The sequence below is a fragment of the Cryptomeria japonica genome, chromosome 4 (genome assembly GCF_030272615.1).
Source record: "Cryptomeria japonica chromosome 4, Sugi_1.0, whole genome shotgun sequence".
NCBI classification, from domain to species: Eukaryota; Viridiplantae; Streptophyta; class Pinopsida; order Cupressales; family Cupressaceae; genus Cryptomeria; species Cryptomeria japonica.
Window position 1 is genome coordinate 501,885,339 of NC_081408.1, and position 14,666 is coordinate 501,900,004.

The following is a 14,666-nucleotide window of genomic DNA, read 5'->3' on the forward strand; positions in this document are numbered from 1 at the left end:
ATTTTTTTTGTTTTATTTCTATTTTTATATTAGATTAGATTTTAGTCTATTTATAAATATTTATTTTATGTAGAAGCATCTTCAATAATCTTAAATTGTATTGATTTTTAAATAATTATTTATAAATATTTTTTAGTTTTAATTTTATAAAGTATGTTAATTTAATATTTTTTGTGTTTGTTTTTAATTTTGTGTTTTTTATATTAGATTTTATTCTATTTGTAAAGATGAAATTTAATCAATAATTTTAAATTGTATTGATATTTAAATAATTTATTTATTACTATTTTAATTTTAATTTTATATAATATATCAATTTTTTTTTTTATTATAATTTTTATTATTTTTACGCTGAGAGGCGTAACCTACAATGGCATCATATAGGGGTCATGAAAAAAGAAGTGGTTCTTCCAGCTATACATATTAGAACTGATAAAAGAAGAGTGGAGCTAAAAAAAGAACTGCTTGACATTCCGACAGTTACAATCATAACATATGGAATTCGAAGAGCCTTATGAAATTCAAAGAGCCTTGCATCAACCTTTGAAATCCCGATTGCAATACAAATTTGCAACGTACGCTTAAAACACATTCAACAGTGGGGGAATGGAGTTACAGGTGGATCTGCTTCTTCCACCAAGGTCTCAACATCTGGGTTTTTTTTGTGCAACACCAAAATAAGGAGAACTCTCCTCCATTTTTAGCAGGCAGATCGCCAACACCATTTTCTGCCCTACATTTCATAAAGAGGCAGCCTCTACAAGAAATTACCCACCTGTTTGCTACCAATGCCAATGCCCAATCTATATATAATGTAAGTTTTCTCTATTTTTCACTTACCTTGGTGTCATATGTTGTTTGAATCTGTTGACTGATAAACCTTCTTTGTCTCCCTTTTTAGGGTAGAAGAATGTCCTCTGTAGCAGAGAGGAGGCAGGCGACTGGTAGAGCAGACATCACGAGTTGGGAACAAGAAGAGAAAATCCCCAAATCTGTCACATGACAACAATATTAGTAGTTCCAATCTGAAAAGACCATTGCTTAGAAGAGATCTCAGATGAAACGCTCAGTCTTTCACAAGATTTGTGCTTGTATATTGTAATAGACAATTCTGTAAAAAAAAAAATCACAATGAAGGCGAAAGGTCAGTTTGCATGTATTACCCTAAGTATACTCTAATATATTAGGATAATAATTATGGTATGGCTGATTAGTATTTTTTATCCTAACCATAATTATACTTATACATGTTATTTAAATATATTATAATGTGATTCAATTAAAAATTAAAAATAAATAGAATTTAGTTTAACTGGAGAACATGAAATGATTTGCATGGAGAAAGCAAAAATATAATAGAAATATTATTTATATATCTTAAAAAAAATCTAAAAGATTCTATTTATATTTTAATTTCTTAAGTTTATAATGGCTACATAGAATGTTTTATAATATTTAAGATATAAAAAATATTTATTATTAAAAGTTTCTTATTTATCATATAGATGTGATTTTTCTATTTTAGTTGAGTTAAAAATATTTTAAAAATAACATATGATGATTGATTTAGAAATCTCAAAAATAATTTATCAAAAATTTAAAAGGTAAAAAGAAATAATTTTAATTAAAAAAAAGCTTTCTATTTAAAAATGTCTTAATTTTATTAGAACAAAGTTTAAAGTTATTCATGAAATGATTTGCATGGAGAAAGCAAAAATATAATAGAAATATTATTTATATATCTACAAAAATATTCTAAAAGATTCTATTTATATTTTAATTTCTTAAGTGTATAATGGCTACATAGAATGTTTAATAGAAATATTAAAAAGAAAGGAAAGAATCTAATATCCAATTTAGAAAGGTTAAAAAGGCTTGGACTACTGAATAGAAGTAATATTTTTATGAAAAAAAAAATCTTAATTTTCAATTTGGAAAGATCAAAAAGAATTTATATGTTTCCAAATTTCAATCATAAAAATATAATTTTTCTATATTCAAAAAATCAAAGTTATGTGCATGCACAAATATTTTAAAAATACTATATAATATTTAAGATATAAAAATATTTATTATTAAAAGTTTCTTATTTATCATATAGATGTGATTTTTCTATTTTAGTTGAGTTAAAAATATTTCAAAAATAACATATGATGATTGATTTAGAAATCTCAAAAATAATTTATCAAAAACTTAAAAGGTTAAAAGAAAATAATTTTAATTAAAAAAAAGCTTTAAGCTATATAAAAATGTCTTAATTTTATTAGAACAAAGTTTAAAGTTATTCATTTTATATAATTATTTAATAAATGTACATAATAATAAATATTTTATTATTATTTCATAAAAAATAGATAATAAGTTTTATGAATGCATAATCCTACAATATTAACCCTAATTGTAGCATAACCTTAACCCTAAACAAGTAATCTTACCCTATTTAACCATAAGCCTAAAGTAATTGAATCATAATAGTAATTATAACCCTAATTGAAATTTAATACTAATCATAACTATGATCAACAACTTATCATAATCAAACCCTGACCTTGCCAATATTCTTAATCTAGACTCAATTCCCTGACCATAACCTAACCCTAAACTAACCTAGGTAATCCTAATAATGATGTAAACCCTAACTATTATCCTAATCCTAATCTTAAACCCTATCCTAAACCATTACCCTAACCCTAACCATGATTCAAACCCTAAACCTAACAATAGTCCTAGGCCCTAACTCTATCCATAATCCCAACAATAACACTAATAATGGTGTACGCTAACTGTAATCCTAACCCTAACCATGATGTAAAGATTACCATTAATCCTAACACTAACCCTTAACCCCAATTATGATGTAAAACATAACTCTAGAGCTATAATACTAATGTTAACCCTAACCCTAACCCAAGCCATGATGTAAACCATAACCTTTACCATAGTCCTAATCACAACTCTAAACCATTACCTTAATCATAACCATAACCCTAACCCTTACCCTAACCTAAACTAATCATAACCCTAAACCCTAACTTTAAAAATAGGGAATGGCTCTACCGCCCTTAGGATTCACCAATCATATATTACAATGTATTAATAATATATGAAGGGTATTTATATCTTGATGCATCCTAAGGTTTGGATAGTTGTTTCCCTAAAAGTAACCCTAAACCTAACGATGATGTACACCTTAAGCCTATCCATAATTCTAAGCAAGATGTAAACCCCAATCCTAACCATGATGTAAATCCTAATCATAACCATAACAATAATTATAAACCTAAACCTAACAATAACCCAAACCCTAAACCCTAACCCAAGCAATAAACCTAACACTAACCATGATATAAATCCTAACCCTAACAATAACCATGATATAAACACAAACATTAATCATAACAATGACCCTTAACCCTAAACCTAACCATGAAGTAAACCTTAACCCTAGCTATAATCCTAACCATAAATGTAACCCTAAGCCTAACCATAAACCTAACCCTAACTCCAACCCCAACCATGATGTAAACCATAACCCTAGCCATACTCCTTACCATAACTCTAAACATTAAACCTAATCTAACCACACAAATAAATCCTAACCCTAACAATAATCCTACCCTAAACTTAACCCTAACCTAAATTGAACCTTAATCCTAATTTATTCCTAACCTTAATTTAGCCCAAACCCTGATCATAATTAAACTTTAATACTAATTTAACCCTAACTTTAATGTAATTGAACCATAACCCTAATTCTAACCCTAACTTTGATGTAACCCTAATTGCAATTGTAACCCTAACATTATACCCTAGCCATAAACTTAACCTTACAACTAAACCCTAACCCTAACCATAATCCTAAACCAAAGCCAAACCCTAACCTTGATGGTAACCCTAAGCATGATATACACCCTAACCATTATCATAAGCCTAAAACCTTAACCCTAATCATAACCCTAACCATGATGTAAACCTTAACCTTGACCATAATGCTAACCTTAAATTTAATCCAAAACACAACCATAAACCAAATCCTAATCCTAACCATATCCCCAATTATAATTCTAATACTAACTGTAACTATGATTGTGCTTACCCTAACCCTACCTTTGATGTAAACCCTAAACATAATTGTAACCATGACGCCAAACCCTAACCATGACCATAAATTTAACTCTAATATTAAACCATAATCATTACCCTAGCCTTAACCATGATATAAACCCTAACCTAACTAATAAACCTAACTATCACCCAGAACCTAAACCCTAACCCAAGCAATAAACCTAACCCTAACCATGATGTAAATCCTAACCCTAACAATAACCATGATATAAACACTAACATTAATCCTAACACTAACCCTTAACCTCCAACCCTAACCATGATGTAAACCTTAACCCTAGCCACAATCCTAACCATAAATGTAACCCTAAGGCTAACCATAAGCCTAACCTTAACTCCAACCCCAGCCATGATGTAAACCATAACCCTAACCATAATTATTACTATAACTCTAAACCTTAACCCTAACCTAACCATTACCATAAACCCTAACCCTAATAATAATCATTAGCCCTGACCCTAAACCTAATTCTAACCATAACCATAACTCAAAACCTATCCCTAATCCTAAGAGTAAATCCTATCCATAATCCTAATCCTAACCCTAACCTTAATTTTCAACCCTAACCCCAACCATAATCATCACCCTAACCTTAAACAAACATGTTGATCATGACCCCAAACCTAAGCCTAACCCTAACTATGATGTAAACCCTCACCCTAGCCATAATCCTAACTATGACCCTAACCCCAACCATTATCTAAACAATAAACTTACCAGAACCCTAAACCATAACCCTAATCATAATCCTTACCCTAACCCTAATCATTATGCTAGAACCTAACCATAATCCTAAACCCTAACGTTAACAATAATCTTACCCTAAACTTAACCCTAACCCAAATTGAACCTTAATTCTAATATATTCCTAACCTTAATCTAGCCCAAACCCTAATCCTAATTGAACTTTAATAGTAATTTAACCCCAACTTTAATGTAATTGAACCATGATGTAAACCATAACCTTTACCATAGTCCTAACCACAACTCTAAACCATTACCCTTATCATAACCCTAACCTAACCTAATCATAACCCTAAACCCTAAACCTACAAATGGGGAATGGCTCTACAACCCTTAGGATGCACCAATCATCTATTATAATATATTAATAATATATGAAGGGTATTAATATCTTGCTGCATCCAAAGGGCTGGATAGTTGTTTACCTAAAAATAACTTTAAACCTAACCCTAACCATGGTGTACACCCTAACCCTATCAATAATTCTAACCACGATGTAAACCCTAATCCTAACCATGATGTAAATCCTAAACCTAACCATAACCATAACCATAACCATAACCATAATCTGAAACCTAACTATACCCCAAACTGTAAACCCTAACCCAAGCAATAACCCTAACACTAATAATGATGTAACTCTTAACCCTATCCATAACCATGATATAAATACTAATATTAATCCTAACACTAACCCTTAATCCTAACCCTAACCATGATATAAACCCTAACCCTAGCCATAATCCTAACCATAACTGTAACCCTAACTTCAACACCAACCATGATGTAAACCATAACCCTAACCATAATCCTAACCATAACTCTAGATCTCAACCCTAACCTAACCATAACCATAAACCCTAACCCTAACAATAATCCTTAGCCCTAAACCTAACCATGATATAAACCTAAACTATGCTAGCCCTAAACCTAACCATGCTAACCCTAACCATGATATAAACCCTAACCATTATCATAACCCTAAACCTAATCATAACCCTAATCCAAACCATGATGTAAACCTTATCCTCGACCATAACACTAACCTTAACCCAAACGCTAACCATAACCACAATACATGCCATTAAACAAAGTTTAATATATCTTAGATCTTTTAGTATTTGCTTTGATCTTGCAACACATATATATTAATAAAAATAATCTAAATAGATATACAAAATTATAACGACATAATAATATAATAATATAATAATACTAGAATATAATTTGTTTTAATAAAAAGATACTATATAATTATATATTAATTTATTTTATGTTTTCCATGTTGCGCCGCACAACTGCCACTAGCATATATGTCTTAAATTTTAATTTAATCTATATAACATACGCCGAGAGATATCCTTCTCGAGGCGCCTATTTCAATTTAGGGTTCAAAATTGATTAAAAATAGGCACCTCGAGAAGGATATCTCTTGGCGTATGTTATATAGATTAAATTAAAATTTAAGACATATATGCTAGTTAGTTTCTATTGGATCTTATGGCATGTATTTGGTATTGTGGAATCATCTTTAATAATTTTAAACTGCATTATTTTTTAAAATATTTTATTTATGAACATTTTAGTCTATCAACTTTTAATCTATGATCTTTTGGAGAAATAATCTTTACTTAGATTTTCATCCACCCTATCTAAATTCTATATTACATTCTCAAAACACAAAAAATAATTCTAGATATCTTGTTTTTTTAGTTTATGCCTTAACAAAATTATAGGTATGATCCTTTTAATCCTTTTAATTAAATAAATATATTTAATAAAAAAATTAAAATAATTTATATTGATCCATAAAACCTTTTTAAATTTATAAGTGGGCCCCAATCCCACAATTTGCATATAACAAATCAAAATATCATTTTTAAAAATTTTAAGAGTTATGACTAATTTTATAGCTAGAATTTAAATAATATAAGTTTATGATAATAATAATTCACAACTATATCTACTAGTAATTTAATTATTTAGAATTAGGGTTAGAGTTATAATTATGATTAGGGTTGTAAGTAGGATAGAATGTGGGTTATAGAATTGGGGTTAGAATTGACCTAACCATAAGGGTTACAATGAATTTACAATTATAATTAATTTTACAAATAGGATTAGGGTTAGGGATAAAATCAAGGTTATAATTATAATCATAATTATAATCAGTGTTACAATTGAAATTACACTGAGGATTAGGATTAGGGCTACACTAAAATTTGGATTACATTTACAATTAAAGTTATGATAAACGTTAGAGTTAGGATTAGAAATAAGATTAGTGTTAGAATGAGCATTATGATTACAACTAGAACTAAGGTTAAAGAATTAGGGTACAATTAGAATGAAGGTAGGGTTGAAATAAGGTAAGGATGAAGGTTAGAAATAGAGTTAGAAGTAAATTAGAGATATAATAATCAAAAAGTTTATTATTAGGGTTATAATTACCCTTTGAAATTATAATTAAGCTTAGGGTTACAATTAGAGTTAGTGTAAGTCTTAGAATGAGAAGTATGGTTAAAGTTAGAATTTTGTTTAATTTTAGAATTAGTCAATGGACCCTTGGTCTACTAGTGAAGTTGAATGGCTCCAAATGAGCCCACCAGGGATCAAGTCTTCCTAAGTGCATGGCTCCGACATCATAATAAAAATAGAATCAAGGCTATTAGGCTTAGATTATAATTATAGTCAGCATTAAGGAACACATAGGGTTAAGACATATTTAGCTTTAATATGAGAGGCAAAGCGTACATATTCATTTATTTTCACATTTTAACTTCAATTTGTTTATATTATACATGATTATTCACAACAAAGGTAATTTTTCATTTTCTAACCTCTCAACCCTCTAAATAAATTACACAAATTATATTTGACTAAAAATATATATTAAATTAAATATATTTAACAAAAATATAATATAAATAAAATACATTAAAAATAAAAAATATATTAAAAAATAATATAAAAAATAAAAAATTTAATAAAATAATAAATAAAAATTAATAGAAAAACCTTGTAAATGGAAAATGGGGGCCCTGCCAGTATGTTGGAAGACCAAAGTGGGCCAAAAAAAAAACAGCAAGGCGTCGAACATAACGAACAGAGAAACTTGTATTGTTGGAGTGACAATCATACAAAGGGGGTTGCATAAAGTAGGGGCTATGGGGTGCTATTTAAAGGGCCCTATAGCCAGTGGGCTATGTCTATTCTGGCTCCAACACGGACCTTTTGTATAGCATGTTAGCGACATGTTAGTCAATCGCAGCCGTTAATTGCAAAATGATGGTATAAAACGCACGACTAACACGCATGTTAGTTAATCCGTATTGTCGTTTTGAAACCAAAATAAACACATCCTAACCAGTACCCGTCTCCAAGCTATAGACAACGTACATATTTGACAAACTCACATTCTCATCCCTGATGCACATTCATGAGCCTTTATTGCAGAAAATGTATGCCCATACCCCGCCCATTGACAAACATTGACCGACATTAATGAAAGGATGGAGTATGATTTTCAATAGGCATCTTGCATTGATTTCAATGGTTTCACTACTCATCCAAGGGGCATGGTAATTGAGGCTAATGACGTAAATACTTTGCATGTTGTGTGCGCCTAGCAAAGATGAGAATTGTCATTAAGGAATCAGTTTAACCGAATGGTATGGCATAGTAATCACAGTGATTGTGGAATGTGACTTTTTCACCAAACAAGCTTCTCATTTATTTCACTCTTATCTTGAATTCACTCACTCCTTGCATAACAAACCATATTCTATAAAGGCACTACTTTTTCTTATGGGATGTTTGGCATAAATGTTACATGGTTTATAATAATATTTTTACTCATTTACATAATTCTCGAATACGTATAATATATAAGTTTATAAGCAATTATGTGAACACATAAATTTTACCTCATTACTTTGACACGTATATAATTTAATTGGATGATGTTGTTGGATTTCTTTAAAGAAATGGTTATAATTATTATGTTAATCATTATTACTTAAATATTATTTCATAAAATTACTTTAACTATTATTATATATAAAATATATGTTATTTCAATATAAGTGTAATATGAATTTCTTTTCTTTTCTTCTATATTTTTTTTTCAAATGTACTAGTCACAAAAGCACATTGACCTCTACAAATTAACTATTTCATGTTAAACCAATCAATTTAAAATTTCTTTTATAACAACCCCCTTTCATAAATACTCAAAAAATGAATATAATCTAGGCTAGTATAAAAACTTGAGAACAAACCAAAATTTAAAATTTATTTGTAATGCTAATATTACACATCAAAATGTATTATCAATAAATCAATTTACTTTATGAATATACCAAATGCCTAAATAAGGAGGAATCCAAAAGATTGTCTACATAATCTTGAATCATTATAATCAATGAAGGAAAGCTTGACAACTACCCTTAATTTTCTTTCAAAATAGTAAAACAAGGTAAAGTAAGCAAACAATTTACCTCATTGCTGTGAAGTTTGTTTCTTACCAACTGATTCCTCCATGTATAAGATCATATCACACTCAATCACAGTTTCTAGTACAACATAATATCCTAGCCAAAGAAACATATACTTATAAATGTCATATAGCACAAAAAATCTCCATTTTCCTCTTTCAGCTTAGATAAATTACTATACTCTATTAGTTTCAAAAACATTTGTTCAATTGGGATGATATTGCCTAGAAATTTCGCCACATTGTATTTTGATTTTCACTTCAAGTATATAAGATAGAATAATCTACATGTCCAACATAATCTTAATAAAAATTTAATCACAAACCAAATGCCTGTATCATCCAAATCAAGTTGAGTGTCTCAAGGAGCATCTAGTATGAGAAAACCTATAACCATCTATAGGTGGGGCATCACAATTATATCTACTTTAGCTTCACTTCTTGTAACAATGGTATGCTCGCTAAAGTGGGGGCAAAACATAGTGTTATAAATTGCACCCGGTGTAATTACACACTACATAAGCACCATTGTTTTATGTTGATTAGAGATCTTCACCTTTTTGTTTCTTTGTCTACATGGCTCACTCAATCACCTGCTATCTTGGCCTTTTCTCCTACCTCATTGTCTGTATGACCTATGGACACCAACACACTACAAAGACGTTTGCACATTGTGCTAGTTCTTGTGAATCTACAGTCCATAGGTGGCATTTTTAGTATTTTATTATCTATCTATCTATCTATCTATCTATCTATTTGACTATTCATGGAAGTTGAAACACTAAAGAAAGGGTCTGACTATGGTAGAGCTCTAAACACAACCCCAACATTTTTTATTTCTGGCTTTTCTGTAGGTTTCATTGGAGAGAGGTGCTTTACTGGAGGATTCAATCATCTAAAAACTATGCATGCGTCCTTGGGTAGAGAGTTGACAGAGGGTGTCAAGAACCCTCTGTGACTGATCTTGTGTTATTTACAAGGTACTTGACAACCTTTGGCTTTGTACTCATCCTAAATTGAGAGGTTGATTAATGAGCCCTCGAGAGGCTAATGTTCTCTTGTCGAAGTTGTTCACTTTTCCCCCTCTACACATACATACATACATATGTATGTATGCATGTATGCACATATATGTACACTCACAAACACACACACACACACACACATATATGTATATATACATATGTATATGTATACATATATATACATATGTATATGTATATATATGTGTATATATGTATGTATGTATATGTATATGTATTTATATATGTATATGTACATATGTATATGTATTTATATATGTATATGTACATATGTATATATATGTGTATATGTATATGTATATATATATACATATGTATAAATACACACACACATATGTATAAATACATATACACATGTATAAATAAATAAATACATATACATATGTACAAATACATATATACACACACACACACCATATATATATATATATATAATACACACACACACACACATATATATCTGTGTGTGTGTGTGTGTGTGTGTGTGTGTGTGAATATATATACATATATACACACACATATATATACATATACATATACACACATATACATATACATATACATACACACACACACACACAGAGCAATAAGCCTTAGTCTTAAACTACAATGATTACATTTTTTAGGTGATTTCTATGTGCTATGGTTTTGTCTGAGGAAATTGTGGAGAACCAAAACTACGATTTATTAAGGAAAGAAAAATATAGTTCTAGCAATGAGATGGATATATGGAAGAATATGTTTCCATTCGGGTTTGTTTCTAAAGCCAAACTAATGAGAGAAAAATAAGATAATGGGAAAGAAATTGGGAAGACAAAGAGACAAACTCAAGGTTAACCTTTGAGTAGCTATGCTCTTTTAGCAACATCAAATAAGTTGAAGAGATGTATGAGATGAAGGGAGAGATAGAGAGAGGTAGAGAGATGGAGAGAGAAAGAGCGAGAAGAAAAAGAGAGGAGAGAGAAATAGAGAGGTCAAGAAAGAGAGATGGATGGAAGGAGCTAAAGAGAGGGTACACTTTTATATAACTTTATTTAGGTTTTTGTGAGGTAGAAGTACAATATTATGTCACGTTTCAGGCCAACTTATCACCATAAGTAAATTTTGCAAGGATGAAAATGGGCACTATGGAATTGTAGAAAAAAGTTCTGCACACGTTTCCTTTGAATCCACCGCACTACTTCGCCCATGTTCATTCATTTTCTATTTAAAGTACAAAAATGGTAATACAGATGCTATAGGTATCGAAATGGCGATGAAGTGTTTTGTCCTAGCAGTTACTATGATTATTGGAGTGAATATTTGCAGTTCGTTAGCACTAGGTGGTGGAGATTCTCTTCTACTGGGGGAGTCGCTCGCTGGAAATCGGAGCATAATATCAAAGAATGGCACGTTTGAACTGGGATTTTTCAGTCCGAGAGGAACGAGTAATTGGTACATTGGCATCTGGTACGCACGAATTTCTCCAAAGGTCATAGTTTGGGTGGCTAACAGAGATAATCCTATCAGAAGCATGCTCGGCGTTCTGAAATTTTCAAGCGACGGTGATCTCAGATTGCTTGATGGAAAGGGCCGGTCGGTGTGGTGGACTGATCTTGCTGCGAAAGGATCGCGGGCAACAATAACAAACTCTGGTAATTTCATTATGCTGGGTGACGGCCAGAACAAGTCTGAGATTGTTTGGGAGAGCTTCGCGCATCCGACAGATACATCGTTACCTGGAATGAAGGTGTGGAAAGGGATGAAGCTAACTTCATGGAAGAGTTCTGTGGATCCTGCAAGTGGGCTCTTCTCTCTAGGAATGGACATGTCTCCAGGAAAGACACAGATGCTGATGGTTTATAACAATAGTGTTCCATATTGGTCCAGTGGAGAGTGGACTGGTAATTACTTTGCCAACGTGCCGGAGATTAATGCTCCTAAGATATTCGAAATGTCCTGTGTGAGGATTTCTCCTTCCAAAATATACTTTAGTTTTTGGATATTCCGGCATGGGCCTACCCTGACAGGGCGGATCTCTGTGGATGCAGAGAAGGGTGAATTAAAATATTGGGACTTGATGGATGATGGGACTTGGAATCAGGGATGGTCGACATACGAAGGTCAATGCAGTCGGTATGATATCTGCGGGGCAAATGGATTGTGCAATGCAAATGATGTGTGTAGTTGTATTGAGGGTTTCAAGCCCAAGCGTGACACTGATCAAGGTTGGTGGTCAAGTGGGTGTTCTCGGCGAAGGCCCCTGCAATGCTCTGTCACAGAGGGCACCACCGATGGCTTCTTGGAATTCAATGACCGAAACTTGCCCGAAGAAGAATCTGTCTCATACAACAACGAGTCAACGAATATGCAAGGGTGCAGGACTGCTTGTCTCAACAATTGCTCCTGTACAGCCTTTGCTTTTGATATCTCTGATCTACCAGTCTGCAGACTCTGGTTTGGGGATTTATTCAAAATGCGTGTTTCATCTGACAGCCAATCCGTTTTCATAAGGCTGGCTGCTTCTGAGTTGCTGCACTCGACATCAGAGAGAAGCAGGAAAGCCCCTGCACTTTACATATTACTTCCTTCTCTTGTGGCCGCTTGCTGTGTTGTTTTATCTCTCCTCATGGCCACATTTATTTTGTGGAAACGTCGAAGACAGCGGAAGAAAAGCGAACAAGAGGACATGCCAGTCATGCTCAAAACGTTCACTTACAAAGAGCTGCGAATTGCAACCGAGAATTTCAAGCATAAGCTGGGAAGTGGTGCGTTCGGCTCTGTGTTCAAAGGAATTCTGCCGGACAGCACGCTTGTGGCGGTTAAGAGATTAGACGGTCCCGCAAGAGCAGAAAAACAATTCCGTGCGGAAATAAACACCGTCGGGAGAATTCAACATGTGAATTTGGTAAGGCTCTGTGGATTCTGCGTAGAAGGGTCTGGAAGGCTACTTGTGTATGACTACATGCCCAATGGCTCTCTAAATTCCTCTCTCTTCTGTGAAGAGGAAGAAGCAGAGAAGGTGCTGGATTGGAAGACCCGTTTTGAGATCGCACTGGGCACTGCACGAGGATTAGTTTATCTCCATGAGGAATGCAGGGATCGCATCATTCACTGCGATATTAAGCCTGAAAACATTCTTCTGGACGAAAACTTCAGCCCGAAGATAGCTGATTTTGGGTTGGCAAAAATGGTGGGCAGAGATTTTAGTCGTGTATTGACGACCACAAGAGGAACTCGAGGTTACTTGGCCCCAGAGTGGATCGCCGGCCTTCCTATCACTCCCAAGGTGGACGTATACAGTTTTGGAATGACGTTACTGGAAATTATATCCGGTCGTAGAAATCTGGACTTGAAGGTGGAGGAGAGCAGGTTCTACTTTCCTACCTGGGCCTCATCTCAAATTCAGAGGGGCAATATAATGGGCATTGTGGATGCAAGGATAGCAAGTGAGGCGAATATTGAAGAGGTGAGAAGAGCTGCTGTGGTTGGGGGACTGTGCATTCAAGACGATGAGAATCAGAGGCCGAGCATGGATAAAGTGGTGAATTTGTTGGAAGGGAAGATGGAGACTCCTCTGCCACAAATTCCAAGGTCTCTACAGGTGCTGGTAGATCAGGTTACAGACGAGGACAATGATACCTTTGCTCAACATCCTTCCATATCAACCGGTTCTGCGTCTGCATAACAATGGTTTTCGCTGGATCTAAATCATAATTATTAGATAGTTTTTCTGTGTTTCAGGATAGCTTTATAGTAATTGTAGATCTTTTTAGGCTTTCCTTTAAAGTTCTTATAATCAAGTATAAATTATACAGTATATAGAATGGTTGAATGGTGAAGAAGGATTTCAGGCTTTGAGACGATGTTTTCTTCTGAATTTTTGTAAACAATGTTTTTAATTTTCTTTAATCAAATGGGTACTAGCCCTTTCAGTGATTTAATTATTCAAAACAAAAAACATAGTTTCAGAGAGTTGTAATTATAATAATGAAATATTAAACGAAACTTCTATCATAAAATGTAGCAATGGGAATACACATAAGAGGTGGAATATTTGCATTGGTATATCTTTCAAAACATTGATTACCATAGTTTGAGCATATGTGAGAGCTAGGGGAACTAGAATTCATCATCATGTGAGGCAAAAGGCTGGAAGATTTGTGTGTCATGCTCTATGATGGTTTCTGTGAGACATGGAGATTCTGTACCTCTATACTCTTCCTAATGGGTATTGGAACTATCAAATGATGAATAGGTTTTTGTACCTGTTCTTTGA

The 14,666-nt window shown here is 32.7% G+C and overlaps 1 protein-coding gene across 1 annotated transcript; it reads left to right on the forward strand.

Moving 5' to 3' along the window:
• The first annotated feature begins 11,505 nt into the window (after window positions 1-11,505).
• LOC131053441 (G-type lectin S-receptor-like serine/threonine-protein kinase At2g19130) lies at window positions 11,506-14,271 on the forward strand. Its single transcript, XM_059219914.1, has one exon. The coding sequence runs from the start codon at window positions 11,658-11,660 to the stop codon at window positions 14,073-14,075; it is 2,418 nt and encodes an 805-aa protein (XP_059075897.1). The 5' UTR covers window positions 11,506-11,657; the 3' UTR covers window positions 14,076-14,271.
• The last annotated feature ends 395 nt before the right edge of the window (window positions 14,272-14,666 follow it).